The following is a 24,706-nucleotide window of genomic DNA, read 5'->3' on the forward strand; positions in this document are numbered from 1 at the left end:
ATCGACGTCCCTTCGACCAGCGCCGCCCTTTCGCATACGTGTGTACGTGTTCACTCATTTAACACCCCCTCCTACAACCACGTTAACCAATTAGTCCATCGACCCAAGTAAGTCGCAATTTAACACCCCATTTCACAACCACGTTAACCAATTTAGCCATCGACCCAAGTAAGTCGCACTTTAACACCCCGTTAACCAATTATATGCTCCGCATCCTCCTCAGTGTTCCCCCGAGGGAAGCTGCGGGCAATTTTTTTAAGCCAGGAACTCGTTAGCAGACGCTGCCTGCATCGGCGTTGCGAGGTGAGGGAGGGGACGCACCTGCGTAGTGGGAGGAGTGTGAACGCCGCGGGGAGGAAAGCATAGAGCAAAGAGACGCGAAGCTCAGTCGCAGTGCGGGGTTGTACAGGCAGCGGGTAGGAAAGCCTCCCCGCCACCTGTACGAGAGAGAGGGTGGTGTAAGAGAAAGAGGGGGTGCTAGTGCAGGAGAGAGAGAGGGGGGTGCTAGCGCAGGATATCAGACTCTCACTGCATCTGCGTTGCATTACGAGGGAAGAGGGAGCATGGGAGAGCAGAGAGAGAGCAGTGGACGAGTGCGTGCATGCGCAATAAAAGGTGGTCACGCCTCACATAGAATTGAGCTCAACTCTCCAGTTTTTTCATCTATAGTAGCCGTGACATGCTGAGTGAAAAGATAACCTCGCCACACTTTTTATGGTCCCTTCGCAGCCTGCAAGTTGCACTTTATAATTTCTACTCTTCAATACTGGTGAGAGGGCTCGTGAAGATTCATGCCATAATACATTAATGCAGCTGGTCAATCTCAATGGTTCACTCGTATATCTTTTTGCTTTATTGCAAGTGGAAAGCATGAGGGTAAGGCACGTGGTTTACAACGTTGATGTTCGTGAAAGTTGATAGGAAAGTGTATCCGCCCTATTGAAAAGCCTGGGTTGGTGTATATTGCCACGTTACCTACGTGGAGAAAGAAGAGAGCGAAGAAGTGAATGGCTGCTGTGGCTGAGTAAACAGTCGTCCACTTCGAGTTCCTGTCTATCGTTTCCTCTCGCGACAGACCAGTGGAAGTGCTGGATACTCTACTACAACGTCTCACGCCTGCTGGTCCTGAAACAGAAGCAACCACCACCAGTGCACCAGGATTTGCTGATATCCATCGAAGCAGCCGCCGCCTTGAAGGACTACCACCACAGTACGGCCCCTTGGCAAGTTCCATGAGGACAATGTTTGCCACATCCACAACCCAAACCGAGCATGACCCATTCGCTAGCGTACCCTGTGTCATCAACACGCCTCGCACACCCAACTCATTCTGCGCGACGCCGGTGAGGAAGTCGATGACTGACTCGACCATTTTGACCGGGTCGCTGCCATCAACGACTGGGACAATCGCCGTAAGTTGAAGAACGTGTACATCTCGCTCTTAGATGCGGCAAGAGTGTGGTACCAGAACCACGAATCTTAATTCACAAGTTGGCAGGAATTCCGTCGGCAGCTTCGCGAGGCGTTCAAAAGCCCCGAACGGAAAGATAGAGCGGAGCAGGCACTTTCTTCGTAGTTTCAAATGCCGAACAAGAGCGTCACCACGTTTGTCAAAAAGATGTCGCGATTCTTGTGACGGGCTGACCCCCGCATGCTGGAAGACAAAAGTGCACGTGCTAATGCGCGTCGCAAAGAAGCAGCTTTTCGCGGGGCTTTTGCGCAACCTTCCAAGTACTGTGCCGGATTTCATACGTGAGGTCACGATTATGGAGCGCATGCTTCGGCAGTGGTTGTCGCAGTATGAGCGCCATGTCCACTGCGTGCTCGCTTGTACCAGGAGGTGATAACAGGGAGGTCCTCACAGAACTCATACGGTAGGTTGTACGCGAAGACCTTCGGAAACCTCATGCAGTGTTCCCTCCGAGTATCGCTGCTCTTACGGACGTCGTTCGTAACGAAATCAGGCAGTTCGTTCATTCCTCACCACCATCGCAAGTTGAACCTCCGACGCTTTTCTACGTGGATGCCCTAGGCGTCTCTGCGCCGTCGACGGCACATTTTTCTCATACACCTGCTCGGACCGACAGACGAAGGCGACGTCATCCTTGACGATTTGTTGTAGAGGGTCAGTGATTTGCAAAAAATTGGCCACGAAGCAGCGGTAACAACCACAAGTGTCCAGAAAGCGGCATACATCATGTTTTGTTCTCGGTATCAGGAACAAAGCAACTGCCATAGCCTTTTCAGGGTCGGGGCGAACGCCACTGCTACTGACAATGTGGCCAAGAAATTTCAGTTCCTCACTTCAAGCATAACACTTTTCCGGTTTGAGAAAGAGGCCGGCAGTGCGATTAGTCAGAAGTACTGCCCCAAGCCGCTCAATGTGCTGTCAAGAAGTCGCAGAAAAAACAACTATGTCGCCAGAGTACACTAAACAAGAGTGCCACTTCAGGTCACATGAAACTGTGTCCATCTTTCATTGGAATCTGGCTAGAGCGGAGCACAGGCCAAAAGGGAGAACTTTAAATTCATAAAGACCGTCAGGTGTAATAAACGCTGTTTTTTCTCGTTCCCCTTCATATACATCAATCTGCCAATATCCGCTACGCAGATCCATAGAAGAGAAATAACGGGCGTGCCGCAGGTGATTCAAGGAGTCATCAGTGTGGAAAAGATGATATAGAAACGTCTTTTTTTCGTTATTTTGTTCAGTTTGCGGTAGTCGACGCAGAGTTGTAGTGAACCATATTTCTCTTTAACCAGAACAACTGGTGACGCCCATGGACTAGTCGATGGTTTAATTACGTCATCGTCAAGCATTTGTTTCACTGGATGACGGAAGCCATCCTGCTCCTTCTGCGACATGCGCTAAACGTGTTGGCGCACGGGTTGGACGTTCGGCTCAGTGATAATTCCGTGCTTCATTAGAGGGGTCTGCCGGACTTTTGACGTAATGGGAAAGCGGTCAACAAAGGATGACAGGAGACTGAGGAGCGTTGCCCTCTAAGGCTGTTCTACCCGACGATGGATGTTGCAGCGACTAGTCACGCCAGTATAACAGCTGTTCTCAGTCGAGATCGTCGTAATCAAAGGAAAGGCGTCCAAATCATCCAATGCCTCCGAGTAAGCTATGGTTGCGCGCTTCGCACAATGCATGTATTTGCCTCTGAAGTTCGTTACTAAAAACGTAGCCTAGCCATTTCGGACTTGAACGAGACTTCAAGCAATGGTGAATTCCCGATCAAGCTATAATGTCAAGTTACTTTCGGTGATGCCGGTAATTGACGGCTCCCGTGGACACTCAACAAGCACGAAGATACTACTGCGAGGTGCAACTTGACGCAATCAACTCCGCGTAAAGCCGCACCACGACGTTCGTTCTCAATGTCGGAATCTTGAGAAACACAGTTGGCAAAACGCACGAACACATCACGCAGATTAATTTTCGCTCCATACTCTTGCAGAAAATTTATGGCCAAAATGACCAGCCGAGAACGTTTGGGCAGTACAAGGAATGACCCTACAAAAGCCGACGCACAAACCTCAAGGCTGGCGGTGCATTTCCCTATCGGTGATACGAGATGTCCTCCAGTTGTAATTAGTTGACGGCCGTCCCACGTTCTAAACACCTTGGGTAAACGGATGGCTAATGAAGCACTCATTACCGAGTAATCAGCTCCCTTGTCGACAAGTGCAGTCACCGTATAACAGTTGACGGATACGGTAATGGCAGCAGACATTCCATTGGCGGTTTCAGAAACACGCTTTAACGGTACGTCGTAAGGCAGCGGTGGAAAGTATTTGTCGGTTCGCGTGAAAGGGGCCTCACCTCCGGAGGTTGCCGTTTACAGTTTCCCCGGTGCGGGCTTGTGCCACTGACAACATGGAACTCAAAGGCGGGTCGGGCGCGGTGCGTTGATGTGGAAGGACGGGTAATGGTGACCGTGACTGTCATCGCGGTGCGACAGGTGGAAAGAATAGCGGATATGGTGGAAATAATAGTGGATATGGTGGAACTATTAGTGGATATGGTGGAAATATTAGTGGATATGGTGGAAACTGTAGTAGGCATAATGGCTGATGACGGCGAGAGTGTAAAAAATGGTGGAAGATGATCGTGGTGGTGGCGAGCAAATGGTGACGACAGTGCAAAATGCCGGCTAATGGGGGCGAGGCAAAACGTGTTTGGTGGAAGGCTTGGTGAGCAAATAGGGTGACAGTGGCGTGATGGAAGCTTGGTGGATGATGGTAGCAGAATGAAAAAGTACATGACAGTATGTGAAATTTCTCAGTTGTAGTGTTTCATTTTGGAATAGGCAGAGATATTTGTTCCCTGTCAAAAGAAACTAATCCTGTTCATCACGCTTTCTAGCCCGTTATTTTTTTTATTCATGTGGTGTGAACAACGCTTAAACTTTTGTAGAGCGTAGAATATGTGGCCATGAATATGTTTAGATTTCGCGCACGTACAAACAGCAGTTTGACATCCGCGATGTGTTTCTTTCTTATGGTGTTTAGAAGACAAGAGGTATCACTGTGAACAGTGACAGTAAATACTTTACATTGGCGCGCAATTGTCTACAAATAAATGAGCTCCAGTTAGCAATTGCCCCTTTCAATGTTAAAGCAGAACATAGCGATCACTTGATGTCGCCACGCTATAAACGCAACTCTGGCAATTCTTGTACACTCTATTGCTTGAGCCGTACTTTTAAGTTAACAAAGTGCATGCAAATATGCATAAACGTTCACTTTCAACATGCGTCGAGACGAGCTCCAGTGAATTTGACTTCCACCCTACCACCACGATTTCCACCTAAGGTTAGTCATACCGACCGAGCCCGTACAAGTGTTATCGGTGCTTCTGGGTTTAAGAATACGTGATTTTGACAAATATAAATGACAATTCAGCAGAGCTGTGGCATCATATATTCTAAATGTAGCCTTTTTATTGTGTACGGTGTCCGCGCAAGAAGCAACCAACATCGATGTGACGCGCTTGCAGCACTTCCACCAAATTTACTTCTCCCTTCACCGACAGCCGCAGGTCGCATTCACCGGAACTTTACTGCCTCTTATGCGAGAACACAGACTCGTCAATTCGTATGCTCACTGAACCAATATGATAGCATATATAGTGTTTCTGGCGCACTGCATTCGTTTTGGCCAAGTCATTATGTAGTTGTTCCTAACGACAGAGCAACAGCAGTGCGCTGGCACGACTGCGCTGTGCGTTGCGCGAAATACATCACAATCAATTGTGTGGGCGTATCTATCGAATGAGCATAAAAGCGTTATAAAGCCTGAACAGATATCGCCCGTTAGGAGGAGCAAGAAACTTCGCAGTAACTGCCGATAAACTCTACCTGCTTTTCAGTTCACTGAGTTTTTTTTTCTTGCGGTTGTAAACTGGAACAAAAACATAGTGCTGTTGCCATAATCACAGTGGCATTTGTTACAAGCAGCAGTTGTTTGGGTTTATAGAATGTGAACATTTTAGTAGCAGGTGCACATCCCGTCCATCTCAGGTAAGCTGAGACAGAAATGAAATTAAACAGTGACTTTGTGAGCTGACTACTTCTTTACCAACAAAGTTGCCATCTGTCGGCGTAGCGCAGTGGTTAGTCTAATTTGGGAATCCGAAGGTGGCAGGATCGGTTGCGCGCTGTCGCACCCTTTTTTACGAGTGGTTTCTACAATGTTCTTTATACAATTATTTTTACTATTTCATTAGTGGCAGCTCGTCTTGGTTGTTTTGACACTGCTTCGCGCGCCAGAATTGCCAGCTGGAGCACTTCATTTATCATCCGCTCCACCATACGCCACCATACACCGTGTGCCACCAACACTTGCGGCACCATAATTTACCGAATTGGTGGGTGGTGGAATCCTTCATTCCCATGGTGGACGTTTTTTCAATAGGGCGACCCTTTACCAAAAGAAGTTTTTAGCGGGAGAGAGACCAGAGACAGCGTTGTAAAAGTGGTTGATGCGGCAGTGCCAATGTTGCCACTTTATTCGAAGAGCAGGAGCGGAGTGGCAGTGGCTGCCAGCGTCAGATACGCCAGGTGCGTGAAGTCGTTGTGTTGCTCACTCGAATGGCACGGCGTGGTGGCTGAGAAATTATAATGAAATGGCGATGATTACAACACTGCAGATTACTCCTCCCGGCAGACATTAAACCGAAATGAAAAACTATATGGGGACTTATATACAAGAAGGGTGGTGACACGAGATAAAAGGTATTGGGGATAGTACAGGTCGTCAACATATTGTGGCGCAAGGTCTACATGAATGTTCTCATGGTCGACAGTGGGAGAACCGCAACATACGAAGAAGTAAATGTTGGAGCATCGTGGTCATGCATCAGCGTGTCCCACAATGACCTATTCGAATAGATCGAGAGCGGAACATGTGTCGCGAGGCTTGGCTGCTAACGTTGGCAGTGGGTCGGCTGTGGTGATGTAGATGTCGGTGTCCACGCAGCACGGATCTCAGAGTTTCGTCCGGTCTGCTTGCGTGGTTACGCGAGCTGACAAATGAGGAAACGTGCCCGTATAAGGGCACCACGTGCACTGTGGGTAGTCAGGTGCCCTGTAAGTGATAAGCAATTGCGTCGACCAAACCTAGTAGACACTTGCGCTGTCTTGAACGGCATGACTGCAACGCGTGGGTGCGTAGCTGGACGGCCGAAAAAGGGCCAGTCTGTTTTATGCTAAGTGCGATTAGTTCATCGACTTGGTGCAACAGGTGGTAATGAAACAGTAGGATTGGGCGTCGTCGCTGTTGTGACCATCGAGACCTGCGTTGTGGACACGCGTCACGGGATTCTCATGCAGCGTTAGAAGCTTTGGGGATGATTGTGGAGCCCCACTATGAGTGACCTCCCCAACGAGAGGTATGACACAGTGGCTAAGAAAATATGATGATAATGAATGATGATGATGATGACGCTGCAGCTTAATCTAAGCACTGGTTGTGTAACTAATACTAATTTGTCTAACAGATCAAGAAAGTACACGTTAACATATTATACTTTGCAGTACAGTTCATTGTGGCGTGAATTAGGTTCAGACTTCATTATACCACTACGAGCATGTATTCCCGACACACTTCGTTGCATGACGGCAAGGTCATCCAGGAAAGCCTGTTCAGTCTTTGGCGAGTGATAGGTTTTTACTTCAAAATTTTTGTAGCTGTCAGTTATGGTTTTGGTTTCGAGGAACTCATAAGAGGCAGTAATGGAAGTATTGTTGCAAAGAGAGCCATGTACGCGAGCACTCAAAACAGTAACGCACGTGCCGTAAGCTCTGCGCACGAACCCACGTGCATTTGAAAACCACCGTGAAAATTGTGGTAGAGAGTCTATGTAAGAACGGCAGCCCAATTTAGGTGTTGTAGATGTGTTGTGTTATCTATAAAACGGGGTATTTGTTCATGTCACGAAGTGATCTGTTCTGCTCTGAATTCCACAGTAAACATTTTTTAAAATTGGTTTAAACATGCGTCCACTTTTGTATCATTCATTGATAATTTGCACACGATGTGTATGTGCGTTAATAGTGGTGTCTCAATTTACGTCATTATGAACGTTTTAAAACTGTACTCCTTCCTGCACATAAGAGTGCCACTAGCGTGACGATTTCGCCATTCTGAACATGCGGGGTGATTTTTTACTACCCCCGGCTCGCTGCAATTTAATAGCCACCAGAATGAAATTCGAAAGCACTCAATGTCTTCTAATAAAGCGTCTCTCAATCTAAGCGACATCAATGACGTATCCTACTGCATTGCCTTTAGGGTCACGTGAAATACATCAACGGCACCTTGTCAGACTGACCACCCACTCGAATACACACACTTTCAGCTGGTTCGAGTGGTTCAATAGAGCAGCTCTTAACATAAGGTTGATTTAGCAACACGTTGACACCGCAAAATAAGGTGGGGCCAACAATTCCAAGGTTGGTTCACGCTGCACAACTTGTGGTTATGCTGTTTACTTTATGAGAAGTTTCCGTTTGATTTGTAATTTAACATACATTTTAGTATTGTCTTCGTCTCTGTGTCCGTTCTAATGATGCTTGGTTTAATTTCATAGTACTGTGGCGGCTACGTTTATTATACCCGTTCTAAAGTGGAGGGATTCGCCTCTAACTCCAATGAGAAGAGGGCAATCACCTTCGTCACCGACCAGATTTTACAAAAGTTGGTGAGTAATCCACACTGTTATCCATACAATGGCGCAATAGTGCGCTTCGCATATAACCTGTTATCGGCGTCAACATCATTGGTGGTGACGGAAAAATGAGTGTTGTCATTCAGCGAAACCTCTATTGAACTCATGCATGCTGCGTGGCAAGCAGGTCCTCTAAGACAGAGCCATTGCAATGCTAAGAAGTCCTGCTGAAACACCGTTTACGATTGATATCCAGTGCTATGAGTCTACCTACTTTCTGTAATGTTGCGCTAAAGAAGTTCGGAATCGCGTCTGCTCTTTACATGTGAATCGCGCCTTGAGTGGTGGCTGCGAAAGCCGTACGAGTGCAAAGCGCTGAGGCAGCTGTCGAGTAGTCCGATTTGCTGGCTTGCAGACTCGTTGTGCGTATTTGGCTGATTCACATAATGACGAAGCGGCCACATCGCCACTGCGCTTACAAAACTCACTAAAGGATAGGCTTAGGCTTCTCAAGTTGCATACAAAGACATTATTTTTTTGTTAGTGTAAACATGTCGACTGATAAACCAAGCTAGGCTAGCGTTTGAGAGAGCCACGCAAACGGGTCTTGACTGCATTATCGTGTTCAACTCTTGAAGGCGAAGCTCAAGCTTCCTTCAACTTTCTATTACTTTTTAGGAGTTATCGCAATACTGAGCATCAAATAATTGGTGTCATTTAAAGCAATGCGAAGCTCTCATAGAAAGGGGAACCATTATCGGGGACAAGAGATGCTCTGGGATGTAGTTAGCCGTAAAATTATCATGCATAAATTGGGATCATGTCGCGCAGCGCAGGTGAAATTCAACATTGTAGGCAGAAGCGTTTGTTCTGTAGTGGCAAGAGAATGTGGTTATGATGAAAATGACAACGAAGTTATCGAGCAGGTGGGCGCCCCATGGCCTTCTCACATGCAGTGGAGAAGATGACGTTGGTCATCGAAAAGCTACAACCTACGAATCCAGGAAAGTAGAGAAGGCTTGTGCCATGTGAGACCAAACAAAATAAAAAAACCCTAACATTTTAGCGTTAACAAATGCGTCGTCATAACCATGAAAAGATAAAGGACCGATCGTAATAGCCGTACGTCCAGCACATATGACTGCACGTTGAACGCAATACTGTTTACCGTATTACATTACCTGTTTATGCACAGTGCTAGATTCCGTTGCATGAGGAGGAGGAAAGAATTTTATTCAGAGTCTGGTGAGTTTGTGGGGTGGGCATATGGTTCGCCTGGGTTGCGGCCAGAAATCCTTTAACCCTGGCGGCTTCCTCAGCCTCCTGGACAGCCCGCCCAAATATAATTTTCGAGGACGGGGCTGAGCATTGCGGCTTCCCAGCACGCGCAAAGGCTGCCACCAGAGGCCGCATACTCGTTATGGGCACTAATCCCTCCACATTCCCAGAACATATATATGCTCTCAAGTGGCTCTGAAGACACAAAACTTGCACCTGTTCGTTTTGTAAATATCGGGATATTGTGGGCATTTAGAGCACGCTTCTTCATCACCTGCACAAAACCATCATCAACTAGTGTTCTCCATATTCATTGTTAGTGGATATGGCTCTTGAGTCGGTTCTGCGCCTCGGAGGTGAATGTTTTTGGCAACATCTTCTAGGCCTGATAAGGGCGTGTAAAGGACTCCGTCGCAAGTGGTGAAGGTGCGGGGTAAATGCGTGGGAGTGCAGTGTTGCGATCTGTCCTAGTTTGTAACTGCCGCCATTCTACAGGCTGTATTTTTGTTAATTTTGGGTGAGGGGGTGATAATATGCCCCTCTGTAATATATAATATTTAGTTATGTCATCGTTTCAGGTAATTATGTCTTCCCACACGCACTCGTAAGCCGCGCCGTCAACAGTGGAGGATGCTGGGACGGCACTTGAGAGGGCAGATCGGTCGGTGAGCCCTCGGGCTGCAACATGTACAGCCTTGTTGTTGTAGTCTCCTGTGCTGGCGTTAGCAGGTGTCCATATAATGTATTTGTGTTGCTTGTTTGATCCCTTCCAAGTAGTGCCTCTGGTGAAATGCGGCCATGGGCAAAGTTTTTCACTGCCGTTTGCGAGTCACTGACTATCACGGTTGCATCTGTCGGAGCTACTGCGAGCGCTATGGCTACCTCTTTCTTTGTCTCGGTACTTGTGGTGCGTTTCGTCGCGCACGCCGTACAGCGTTTCTTGCTGTCGAATGCTGCCGTATACCCCGGTCTGCACTTGTATGGAGCAGCGTCAACAAAAACTGCGTCCTTGTCATTACCAAACTTTTTTTGTATTTGCATTACTACAGTCTCTCGTCTGGCCTTATTGTGTTCGGGGTGCATTTTTTTGGCAAGGGGTCTATCATCAATGTTTTTCTGGTCTCTCTTGGGATGTCTACCTTGACGGCGTGTTTTAAGTGATACGTTACGCCTAGTCGCTCTAAGATATGTATTTCAGCTCGTGTGTTAGAAAGACGTCCCCAATGTGCCATACGGTAGCCGCAATGAGCTCATATATGGTATAGTGCAGGCCGAGTTGAAGATTGACCGTGTTTTGCTGATCGGTAGTCCAATGGCTAGTGTGAATATTTTTCGAATGAGGCAACTTAACTTGGTCTTTTCCGCGACTTGTCATTTCAAGTACGGTGCAGCATATACTATTCTGCTTATCACGAATGCCTGTATGAACGTTATCGTGTTTTATTTCTTCATGCCACTGTGCTTAGTTGCTATTCTTCTTATAAGTCTTATTATTCAGGTTACAGTTGCATCCAGCTGTCTGAGGATTTCAGTATGGTTTTTACATCGGCTATTTTTAGCTGTATTTCTTCTCTGTGAGCGAGAGCTTTCAGGCAGTTGCTTGGTTTGCGACCTCTACGAGTTGGTCTGTACGGAAACAGCTCCAATTTTTCCGCAGCACAGGCTAGCCAAGTACCTTTCAGATATCGCTTGACTGTTTTGACTGCTGTTTAAAGCGGTTCTTACATCTGCCAATCACTCCCATTTCTCAGCCATAGGGTGATGTCGCCTGCATATATTAAATGCGAAGCATTTCTTAGCGAATTTCGGTGTCTTTGAGCCTGTCCGTCCGTACGTCCGTCTGTCTGTCTGTCTGTCTGTCTGTCTGTCTGTCTGTGTCTGTCTGTCTGTCTATCTAGCCACCTATGACTTTTAGCTCTCCTGGCCGTTTCGATAATGTTAACGATACCAAACTGGGTATGGCAAACAAGACTGTATGGATAAAATATTTGACTAGTTATAACGTGAATATCGTCACATGTATCCCTACTGAAACGTTCCGTAAGATGCGGAGACCTCACATACGGAATTATTCGAATATGGAAGACGTATGATGCGGACTCCGCATAAGACATATGATGCGGACTCCGCATAAGACGTATGATGCGGACTCCGCATCTTATGGAAAGACGTATCATGCGGAAATTACTGAAATGTGTGCATGTTACGTCTGAATCCAGTGCAAAGCAATATAATGTGTAAATTGAATAGACGTCCACATCGTGAGTACATGCAATACTGTGTACAAATCACAATATTTCTTAAATGTGCATGATGAGGGATTGAATCATCGGCACCTTACTTATTGTCGTGATGCGGAAGCAAAATTACCTTTTAAATAAAATACATTACAAAACTACTAAACATGCTAGCGATCATAAATGGTGGTTACATTGCAACACATTAATGCAGTGTTCTATGCAAGACTTAAAGAACTTATAAAGTTATTATTATCAATAGAGAAGCATTAATATACACATCAGCCCTACTACAATCAATATGTTTTTTTATTTGTCTGTATGCTCCAGCTGTGAATAGTGACATTGCAGTGTTGATCGTACACAAATGAGGTGACTGCACCGCAATTTCACGAGCTCCACCTAAGCCACAGGATGGTGGCACAATGTAACAGCAATTTTAGAACGAAATGTTTAAACATAAATAATAATCATAGCACTGTGAAAGTGTGGCGCTGTGTTTATCTCATGAATGCCTTGTGGAGATCGGCGAAAGGCTGCTTGAGGCTCCGGCACCACTGTAAATTTCGCAGGTCACTGCGATACAACTTATGTGTCCTTCATAGACACCTGGAATTGAAAAGAATTGGCACAAATAATGTCAGACACAAGTTAGCACAATAGTTTACATGCACAAGAAATATAACACACAGAATGAAACGGAAAATTTAAGGCACACTATCCTTCATGGTATGCATATGTGAATAATAGAAGAAATGATTGTATAAATTAGTTCTGCCACATCAAAAAAAAACAGCATGCTTATCACAGTGAAAATAACTAGGTTGTCACGATTTTCAATGGTAGAGATAATCGATTAATATGTCCTTATGAAATTATGATTGAAACGCTTCCTGCACAGTAAAACTTTAAGAACTGCAAGTGAAAGCTCTCAATGTTCATTTAATTGTGTGTGCATGTACATCTGCTGCCTTTATACTATACAGTTCGTGCACAAAATTGGCATCTTTAACAATTTTCAGAGTTAAACCTATGCAACTTATGAAGGTTAAAATCACCATGAAAGCAAGCAGGACCAGGCAGGTGCCATTAAAAATCTGTGCAAGCCAGATAACTATAACCGAACTGCACACATATAGGGGAGCAAGAGTAACAGAAATTTGGCTGCTGACCCGCATGTCGTGGTATCAAACCCCGGCTCCATTTCCGATGGAGGCAGAAATGCTGTAGGCACGTGTGCTCAGATTTGGGTGTACGTTAAAGAACCCCAAGTGGTCGAAGTTTCCAGTGCCTTCCACTACGGCGTCTCTCATAATCATATAGTGGTTATCGGACGTGAAACCCCACATATAAATCAAGAATAACAGAAATAAACTGCCAACAGAAAAGTTGGGTGCATGTGCTATCTGTAAGTGCTTACACCTTACCACATACAGCATGCTCATTCCGCTTTTTCTTGCCAGTACCGCTTTTTCTTGCCATATGAAATTTGATCTACATATTAAGTAAAGATGCTTCTAAAAGTATTTGAAGTCAAGTAACATTAGTGCAATTTTTTTGCTACATAGGCTTTGAAGAATTCAGTCAAACTGTTTATCGTTTGCATTTCTTGTATGGCAATACTGCATTTTGTATGAATATTTGAGCCACAAATACTCACTGCACAGAAGTTTTTTTTTTACGAAAAAAAATAATGTTAGGTCCAGATTACAAATATCACTATATAATCGTTTTTGTCCACATTGAGATGCAATCTGAGCTGTGTGTTTGTCTAATTGAAAATTACTTTTATATGTAAGTTGAAAGCAAATAAACAGTCTTGTTACATGGCAAGTGTTATCATTACAATTTTCGTTTAAATGAGGAAAATGATTTTTGAAGTCTCCTATTGAGGGCCATGGGGAACTTCGGAACGGAAGCAGTCGTACATCAAATGCAGAAAAACAGCCATCATAAAAAACTTCAATAATTCATTTCTACTTTAAGACAAAGTGTAATCATATAACTTGCCATATAAAGAGAAGTGCTTCCTTGCTTTTGATGTGGCGAAAAAATTGCACTAATATTACTGAGCTTCATGCACTACACACAATCACCTTCACTTAATACCAAGACCGAATTTGGTGTAGAAGAGGCAGTATTTTTGAAACACTTTACTTTTTACAAACAACACGCAGACGACATCCTGGAAAGTCCAGAAGGCACCAACGTGGCCTAATATTTTGTTCTCTGCGATATACTTTAGCATTTTGCTGTTTTCAGAAAAATACAGTAAACGAGCACAATATCTTTTTTTCAAAACAAATTTAGGACGGTTGGCAAAATGGCTGCGATGTTTGATGCGTAATTGCCTCACTGCAAGCATTTATTCTTCCGAAGCTCAAGCTATCACCTCTCTGTTACTGCCTCCCTCACATACAATGCCTGCATAGGAAAGAAAAAGAAACGCAGGTACGACAAAGTTCACAAGGCAAGATATTTTCATGTTGGATAAATTCATTACCAAAAACAGCAGCGAAACAACATTCATTTTGAGTAGTCCAAGACACAAGCTATATACCAGCATACTAAGAGCCAAGCACGAACTTTTCAATTGAATATGTGTGGTGATAGACAGGAAGCACTTATTGCAAGACTGATCAGTCTGTAATTAACTAAATGAAGTACAATGCACTGTTCAATCTAACACCACATAGGCATCTTTGCTATAGCAAAGCCATGTGTCATTGATTCATGCACTAGATGGGACAATGCAAATGTAACAAAAAAGGTGAAAAAAGAAAACAAGGGAAAAAAAGAAGAAAAGGGGGGATGCAAAGTAGGAGCAGTGTAGCACTACTTTTACTTTGCATTCCCCTTTTCTTCTTTTTTCTTCTTTTCTATCTTTTATCTTTTTTTTTGCTTCCCTTACCCCCAACCTCCGACAGGAGAACACTTTGTATCAGCGCAACCTAACTTGAAAAGAAGCAAGGGCTGCACTCTTCTGCGTTATAGGTTTTTTTTTTCAGACAAACATTTCCAACAGGCACACACGCCTCTAACAAAAGATGATGTCATTACTGACCCCATTTAAACTAACATGCCAAGGATGACAAGGTGACTTCTAAAAAATAGGTCCTCCTATCGCAACATCGGCAAGCCTGTCTGAAGCACTTCTACTGTTCACCCTGATTACCCCACTAGATGTTTCCATCTGTCGACTCACATCTTCATTTTGGATAACACTAAGACGAGCTTACATTGATGAATACGCACGAAAGTTTAGTGATGTATCATGTATCAGATTAAGCAACTCTGTTAAAAAATTATTGATAGCTTGCTTCCAGGCTTTTTATACTGTAGCCTGAAACTTCGTAATGTCTTCTATGCACATGAACCAGATTGACAACGTAATGCACAGCATGCTTAAGAATACTGCGAGGAACAAGATAACGACAAAACGACTAGCCACCCAAAATTTTTGCTGTACATGTTTATAAAATGTTCATGTACCCCAAACGAGGTGCTTATGATACAAGCCGAAAAAACCTACAAGTAGGGCCTTGGAGTCTTCTGGAAGTAGATGTGTTGCATTTTTTTCTGTAGAGGGCTTTAGACACATAAGTGAGGAACAAAACTCCTGTATAATGAAGAATGTTGGCAGCTATCAGTTATAGAAAAACCTAATGCAGCTAATCTTCCCCGACACATCTGTACATTTAGAGAGGTGACGTAGCTTCTGTGATTGTGGCAGTAACTCCAACAAGACCAGTGCAAAAATTGGCACTACTTGGCTAGACAAATGTCCGAACATGCCTGCCCGACTCCCTCTAGCCATCCTTGCTGAATCCGGCACATGATTTCTTAACTGCTGGCTGGACAAAAACTAAACCAATGAAGCATTCACAATACACAGCATGAAGTTCCTCTGGAGTGGTCAACTTCGTCTTCTGCGATGAAAGAGCGGCACAGTGTACTGATAAGGCACTCCTTGCAATGGTTTTCAATGCCACACAGTGACCTTGCTGTTCCTGTCGAAGAGAGCTTCGGGAGCTTGGAGGGTGCTTGCTCTTTTCTGGGGGCTGCTGCCGCTCCTAGTTTTCTGCTCAAGGTCAACCTGCACAAAGTTGTAGACGAGGCTTTAGGAGTTGTATATATTGGTATACAAATTTTCGCTGAACACACATTTCCTCGTGGCACAATGAGGAATTTCTTATGAAACTTAAGGCCTCGCATATGCAAACAATTACAATCGATCCGAAGATGCACTCGACTCTAAAGAAGCAAGTTTGTTATGTAGTGTATATAAAGAAAGGTCATTCAGCACAACCACAACTACAGTTGCACACGAAAACGACATTTTACACGATCCTGTTTATTTACATGGTCTATTTTATTTTATTTACACGGTCCTGTTTTACACGATCTGGTCTGCATGAAGTCTTGAACCGGGAACCATATAGGTTGAAAGACACACACAGACTTTGAGACAAACCTAGTTTCCCGTGGAGCATCCTCTTGCACTATAACAACACATCTCAATCTAGTTAGTTGGTCAGAACGAGGTGAAAACAGCTCGCATTTGAAAAGCACGGGCAGAAGGAAACGCCTGCACCCTGTGCTTTCCGTACATTCTCGTTGAGGGTGCAGTTTTCACTTTATCCTTATGCAATTTTGCATTTATAACATTGTTCGCTGCATAATCTTTGTGGCGTTAAAGTGTGTGATACCGTCATGTGTATCCCATGTAATTTATAAAATTAGATTACAAGATAGCTTGATTCAAAAATAACAAAGTGCATCCAGCGCCATGTCCTGTAGCCATTCTTTAAGCAAGTGGCAGAATGATTTATTCTTCAAAACATATCTTACTTGTAACCACTACAAGAGTTAACTCGTACACTGGCACATTCTGTTTGCCTCTTCAGATTATAAGGTACCTTTTTTACACCAGAAAATTTTCAAGAAGAATAGAAGTGTTGTAATTGTGAAGAAAGAAAAGTAGAAGGAAAAAAAGATATTGATTGATTTGTGGGGTTTAACGTCCCAAAACCACCATATGATTATGAGAGACGCCGTAGTGGAGGGCTCCGGAAATTTTGACCACCTGGGGTTCTTTAACGTGCACCCAAATCTGAGTACACGGGCCTACAACATTTCCGCCTCCATCGGAAATGCAGCCGCCACAGCCGGGATTCGAATCCGCGACCTGCAGGTCAGCAGCCGAGTACCTTAGCCACTAGACCACCGTGGCGGGGCAGAAAAAAAAAAGTGCCGCCATATCCACGAAGTGAATGATGATGAGTGGGCAAAGCTCCGGAGGTAAACCTGGTAAACCATGAATCCCCTGTACATTTTGCCCACTCGATTTTATTAGATCGCTCCCCCTAGCGTACGTCGCCGTACTAAATCGAACGATTGCCTTCAACCAATGACACGCGCCATATGTGACATCATTCCTATTTTATAAGATCTCGCGTCTTTCATCAACTAGAAGTACCGCTTTCTATTTTATAACATCTTGCATCTTTTCATCATCAGCTACAAGTACCACCATCTAGTAAACACTGCAAGAACTAAACTAGAGGGGGCTACATACAGGGGACGGTACCGCCATTTAGTGAACACTCCAAGAACTAAACTAGAGGTGGCTACATACAGGGGACGGTACCGCCATCTAGTGAACACTGCAAGAACTAAACTAGAGGTGGCTACATACAGGGGACGCACAGCCCACGCCCTAAGCAGCTTCGCCCCTAAAAAAAGATAACCTGCCCTGTACAGGGACCGAGCCTGCGAACTTCGAATAACATGTCCGATGCTCTATCAACTGAGCTACCATGGCGGCTATCCCTCTTCCATTTTGTACGGTATATATGTGCATTTATACATGGAAGAGTCGGTCAGCGCTGCCTGTTACCATTATGGCGAGTGTGGGACACCTTTTTTTGCCTACTGGCAATTACATTACGATTGCAATTACGTTACGATTACTTCCAATATCCCTATACTTCTTTGGCAGCATTATGCATCTGTCCGTTCTCAGAAAATCTGCTAGTCACAGGAGGAGGCAATAGTTCCTCTCACACCTAAATGCATGTACTTGAACACATGCACAACTGATCAAAAAAAAAACAAGTCACACACCGCTAAGATTACTGAGATTCACTGTTTCAGATTCATGAGTAAAGGAAAGAACTATAAATTTAAGGGTTTGTTGTCTTTGTTGAACACATTATAATGACAACTAGAAGAAAATGATGCCAAACAAACTATAGGGGATGTTATCAAAAGTAACTTTAACAAAATTGTGAAAAGAAAAGTGAACAAAAACGTAACTTGGCAACGTTTTTTGACAATTGAATTGACATTACTTTTTATAACATCCCTTTATTTTACTGGGTAATGTTGTCGGGTAATTCTCATTATTAGAGTGGTGAGTAGGCTGACAAAGAAAGTATATGGCATTGATACTTCTTTTGAACACCTAAAAGTTTTTGTAACTTAAAAGAGTGGAAGCTACTTTGAGTAGACCAGAATATTTAGTTGGAGCGAAAAAAAAAGTACACACATTTTTACCAGGCTTTTTAACCTATTTTGAGACATGAAAGTGTATGCTGCCAGTAATGTTAAGTACCATTACTTTTGTCACACTATGCACTGTAGCAGGTGTAGCTAGAGCGGTGATAGTGAAGGATTAATCAAGCACGCACGCCACCAACTGCGTTCACATCAATGGTCGCGTATTTTAAAAATAAACCTGCTGTATGATAAAAAAAAATTTAGAGCATTTATGATTTTATCCAAATCAAGTTAAACCGACTGGGTAAGCAAACCATTTGCATAAAATCAAAAGGCATAAAGTGATTCATGTATTATAACTATGTGAACAATTTCAGCAATGCAGGGCAAAGTGACAACATTTCTATTAAAAACCCCTCTCATTATAACATGCATGAAAAGCACCACACCAGAATATTTTATAGTGCATGTAATATCGAGACTACTAGACTGTCTATTGATCTTTTAGAAGAAGGGTATCTCCTTCACATTCAAGGGGCAACCACTTAGCCTTTTCCTGAGCTTTTCTGTGAATATTTGCTGAATTTCAGATATCATTAGGATTGATTTAGAGTAAACAGATTTTGCTTACGCATTGAAACCTAGTTCTGTATGTAACTGCAATTATGGGTGCCAAACCATCTCCAATTAATTTTTAACATTTGACCTATTTTTTAACTGCAGCAGCACAACTAGCTATGGGTGCCCAAAAACTAGCTAGAAACAATACCTTTACCTCTTTGAGCCTTTTGGAAGTGTTCAGCTTTTCAGTGCTCACCTTACAACATTTTTTTTAAATACGTGTTTGTATGCCCACTGCTCTTGCTCCTTGTACAGTGAGGAGGAGCACATGGCAAGAAGAGACAAGAAAGAAGCATAGCGAAAAAAAGCGAAATAAGCGAGGACCTCTTTTGTATCGTACAATGTGTGTAACATTACTATTGCGACAACATATAGACAAATTATCACGGCTATGTATACATTGTAGAGTCATACACAGCTGCAACACCACGACTAAATTTCAACCTTGTGTTGGTTTAGGATCCTTTTATTGTGGCAAGCTAATGATATCTGCATTTGTTTGGCACATACTAAGATGCAGCGAAATGTGATATGGTAATCTCATTTAGAATGCACGTCATGTGGCTTCATTGTATATGTGGCCACAATTACCTCTGGTTGCAAAACAATATGGCAGAGCCTAAACAGACGTCACCGACCACTCCAATCTGAACTTGCCTTTGCTGCTTGCCCATTATCATCCCAGCAAAAAATGAATAATTGAATCTGCTACAGATAAGTGCTAGCTTATGCTAAGGACCAAGTATGAAGGGTGTTTTGTCATTATTGAGATCAGTTATTTGTTCAAGAACACTTGCTGTCAAACACAAATACATTGCTGTCGAAGCATCAAGACTCAAATATAAAGCAAAAAGAAGTGTCTCTTTAAAAATTACAGGCCACAAGGCAAGATAAATATTTGATATAATTGGGATGTAAGGCACGCACAAGAGGTGCTGCAATACTACACTTTTCCTTGTGTTGAAACCTGCTTGCTTTACTCACCCAACACATCTGTAAAGATGCCGTGAAAACACCAAGGAGCTGATGCAGCAAGATTGAACACATGTCCAGGGATTCCACAGTTCCTAAGCAGCCCTACAGCCTCCACAGTCCTGCAACCATTTGTAAGATAAATATAGTTCTACCCAAGTTCTTAGTTTACAGACACACATGCAAGACACATAACCACTCTATAGGAAGTTTGCATGATAATGCGCTGGGTAGCAAAACGGATGCCAATATCAAGTATCCCGGCCTGCCGCTTCTTTCTTTCCGTTCTTAATTAATCAATCTATGGTTATTAAATGTTCCCCCAATGTGAAGTGTACTGGCAGTCCGGTGAAGAATTGCAATGTATTTAGAACACAGTCCAATTCATGGCAAGTAAGCATGCAATAGCGTTTTGTCAGCTCTTCGAGAAAAGAGCATGAAGTTTAGCTAAAACCCATGTTTTTTATAAACACCATTCAATTTGATATAAAAGTTGTGAGCATTATGTAAAGGAACACGGATTCATGTTTAATCAATGATTTCTTATAATGTACTGATATGAATGCAACTAACTGAATATGAAACGATAAATTTTGCTCGAGAATTTAGAGTTATGAACACTATCGCACTTGCCTGCTGCATCTTGTCCAAAACAGCGGCAAGATAGGCTAGTTTGTGTAGGTGAGTAGTAATGAGCAGTGCAAAGTAACAACAAGAAACACCAGTAACAACAGTATGGGCCAAGCACAGACTGCAACTGTATAACTTATTACACAAAAGTTCGCCTGAATATCAGTCAGACAACTTGTGCAAATGAAGGTCCAGTTGAGCATGAACAAGTTACGAAATCAACAATGCCTGCTTTCACTAACAGGACCCTGATTCACATAAAGTATGCAGCGATAGGCCCCTACCGAGGTACGTCAAAGCATGATGTCACTGGCACATGTAAAAGGTGTGGCTGGAAAAACACTCCCGCTGGTGGCTCAGCCCGGTACAGTCGTGCGGTGTTTGGGACAAGTTTGAATTTTTCAAAGTTTACACTTCACGTTACAATGTCATCATTAGCTGTAGTATGTGTCAGCAAACATCCAGCTGTGTGGTAAACTGTGTGGTAAAATATTTGCCACGATGTCTGTTTATCTTGAAGAAGTGAACACACGTGGTGGCCTGTGCGAGCAACAGCGGCATAGTCTTCAAAAATGTGCACTGTTGATTGCGGCATGTAGTGTGCATTGAAAGGTATTGAGAATATCGGTTCAACTGAGAATACTGAGTGTGGTGTGTGCAATGTCAATAACAATGTGTCTTGTTTGTGAAGACTAGCACTCATGGCAGGGACCGGTCGATGAAAAAACTCGATTCGACATTTTAGTCAAGGTAAATATCCACTTGACGTGACCATCCGCGAGTGGGTACATCTCGGTGTATGCGCTGTGTGCAGAAAAAAATTGCAAGGTCACCGGGCTGGAAGATACCATTTGCTGAAGCTGCATGTATGAATCGCCCTGACGAGTACGCAAGCTCAATAAAGGTATAACTAGTTTTATCGAAGGCCTCATATTTCTTCATGTAATAAGCAGAGATTCTTGTTTCACATATACTCAGTACCTTTACCGCTCGATATTCATGAAGCGACAATGCAAACAACAAGTTCGTGTGTTAGGTCCTAAGGGAGCAATGTAAATATGCAAATAAGTTGTACGTGTCAGATGCAGCGATGTAACTGCACAAAAGATTACGTATATATTAGGCTACAGGTTTAGAATCGCATACATCTCTGTGGTCTATCAGGAACGTCACAAACAACTTCCTTGCCAACCAGCCCTTGCACAGAGGGAGGGAATGGCTGGCACGGTGCTCGAAGTGACGACACACTATTTGCAAACATAGAGAGGTTTCTTACTTAGGCAACATTTTGCACAATATATTTTTTAGATGCAAGACTGTACTCATCTACATTGATCATACTGATGTCTTTTGTTGTTACTTTGTGCTGTGAGTTACTACGCATTTAGTCACCATGATCTTTAAAAGCTAATTTCAGTGTTCTCTCTCATATTGCTGACAACTGTGTTGTTGCATAAATTGGGCAAAAAAGCAACACAGAAAGGCTGTCACAATAAATACACCAACATGGGTATTGCCCTGCAAACAAAAGTCGGCACTGGTCCTGTCATTACCCGTCTTCCTTCTCTCTTTGCCTTGTTTGTGCTGAAACAGCCAAACACCTGATGAGTTAGATGAGAAATATTAACGCATAAAAACTATAACTGCTTGCATCAGCAACTACACAACAGCGTGATAACCGCACCCCTGCCACACAGCAGCCAAACATATTTTGAACATGCTGGCATTGTATTATTTTATAAAAAGCAACTCTGGCAGATTACAAAATCTCACAATGTGCATGCAAGTTTTTTTCAAAGTCAGGCGTACAATGTAGGTGCTGGCCGGTACATTATTAGTTACAAGCAAAGGCGTCTTGCAGGTACACATGCAGATTGCACGAACACCTCTCTCTCCCTCTACACTAGGCACACACATATATCTTTCAAGAAGCACACGCCACTGTTTAGGGGCATAATAACGCTCTACCGTGAACGTATGCTAATCAACCCACTTAGGCGGTTGGCTAGGTGAATCGAGCCAAGTTACAAATTGTATCGCCCGCGAACGTAAACAAAATGCTGCTTTGCATCAAATGGCACTGCAGGCTTTGTTCAATCAACAACGTAGCAAGCGCCGTGTGCGTCTTCCTCACTACATTGCACATATGAAAAAATCGATCACCATACACATGCATGTTGCCGCAGTTGTCTCGAATTAGCTCCAGTAAGGCCGCGCCGATGCGCCATGGCTGTGTCGGCTTTAGCGTTGTCAAAGCGAATCGGCAACCGCACTCGCAAAGGCGCGTAAGGTTGCCGTTTCACGACGCCTCGTTCGAGTGCAGCAACACACACTTGCACTGAGTGGCATACTTGGTCTACATAAAAAAGTGTCTCCCTTACCTTTAGTTTCTTTCACACTGTCCTGAGGGAAGCGACCACAGGCGTCAGCCGTCACCTCAGAGTCCTTCGAGCGCCCGCCCAACCCGCCGATTCCTTGGACGACTCGCACTTGATCCGCACTCGGACAACCGCGGGAACAGGGCGCAATCTTAACACATCACACGAACGAGGAACGGCGCTTCCTTGCGTAAATTTAACATTTCGTGCTCTCGTGTGTAGCAGCGCGAACACATGAGACACGCACCGAAACGGCATGCCCACAGAAACAAAGAAGACAAACAACATGTGGCTTTAGCTGTGAATAGATTTGACTTGGATATCTGTGTGAGAAAAATAAAAAAAAACATCTGTCGCTGCTATAAACTGAAAAAAATGTATGTTATCTGGCAAAATAACTTTAAAAGTGATAAACGGTTATTCAAAAAACAAGTTGCAACTTATGAATATTTTCGCAGGTCTTTGTTTTGTTTTTATTCTAGCAGACGACAGCCTCCTACTGCTTCTACGACAGACGTAGTGCGGTTTCACGTTCGGTGCGTGTCGCCGACGCAAAGCTCTACAGTAGTGATATCAGAGTTATCAATTCTCAATGAATCATAGGATGGCTACAAAGCAGTAACATTTTGACATAGTGCAGTACGCAATCTTTCAAGGTACGACATTTCTTTGCTCTGAAGCAAATCGAAGCAAGCCTGCCGGCGCAATCAGCTGATTTCGCCGCTGCGCGAGGCATGGTCGTGCGCAATAGCGTCGTGCCCCGCGCTCGATTTGTCATCAAGCGATAGAGCTACTAAGTAGAATACAGCTAGATGCAGGGATTAATGGCGTATCACTCTAATTCCCTGTGGTGGCCGACTCAATCGCAAGAGAGCCCCGGGAAACAACCTTCAACTGCTCAAGCTTGTGTGTGGGTGTAAAAATACTTGTTTTCATCCGCGGCGGGGCAGCAATCTATAGTTGAAAGACATGCGAAAAGCATGTGACGTATATACAATCCCAAAACATATGCACACAACAATAGATACGATCGCATATTGTACAAAAATATGCCAACACATAGCGTGTAAAAAGAAAATTTATATATATAACTTAAACTCACGTGCTACCTTCAGCGCGTATAGCTTAGCAAGCTAACGCACTCAGTTCACGTACGCGAGCACAACTAAGTGGCGCAGGCTCGAGTCCCGCCAAGTTTAATTTTTTTTGTTTTTTTCAACGTTTTTATTGTACTGCTATCTTTTCTAATGCCTTAGGTTCTTAAACAAAATAAAAGCAATATTGCGTTCAAGTATGTGGGACTGTGTTTTTTGCGCAAGAGTTATTAGTATTTTTATTTTCATTATTAATTTTTTTATTTATTTCATAATGTAACAAAATTAAGGACTAAGGGAACAATGGGTCTGCTTGATTGTGAAGGGACTCGAGAAGTGAGAAAACTCAAACCAAAAAATTTATTTGAGAAAAAACTGAGCATTTCACAGCCGGACCAGTTTCTTCAAGGGTAGGCCCTAGGTATGCGCGAGACTTGCTATATGACTCATCTCAAGCTGTGGCAGTTGAGGGAAGGCAATATCACCGAGAAGCAGTTCCAAAATATATTTTGGTTGATGTTTTTTGATTCCTCCAAAATAAGGGCTGCACAATTGTGATTGAGCCAAACCAAGAATTGCGGGCACGAAGTCATCAGACAGAAAATGAATAATGTTGATTGTTTGAAAAATTGCCCTTAATAAAAAGAAGAGTTATGAAGTGCTACGTAGCTTAACTCGCAGTAGGAATTTTATATATACATATAGATAGTTTAAAATGGACAATTGCACACACAGACATTGGTTAAGTTTCTTTGCAGCACAGTTGAAGCATCTATGTAGAACTGAAGCATCAAGAGAAGCTCATGCGTCCACACTTTA

General features: G+C 43.5%; 1 protein-coding gene across 1 annotated transcript in view; it reads left to right on the top strand.

Annotated features, from left to right (window-relative positions):
* The window catches only part of LOC119165674 (uncharacterized), a 77,288-nt gene that overhangs the window by 33,750 nt on the left and 18,832 nt on the right, over positions 1-24,706 (top strand). The window contains exon 5 of the mRNA XM_075872370.1: positions 8,099-8,209. Coding sequence (XP_075728485.1) covers positions 8,099-8,209 — 111 coding nt within the window. The remainder of the gene's footprint in view (positions 1-8,098; positions 8,210-24,706) is intronic.

Source organism: Rhipicephalus microplus, chromosome 8 (assembly GCF_043290135.1).
Source record: "Rhipicephalus microplus isolate Deutch F79 chromosome 8, USDA_Rmic, whole genome shotgun sequence".
NCBI lineage: Eukaryota > Metazoa > Arthropoda > Arachnida > Ixodida > Ixodidae > Rhipicephalus > Rhipicephalus microplus.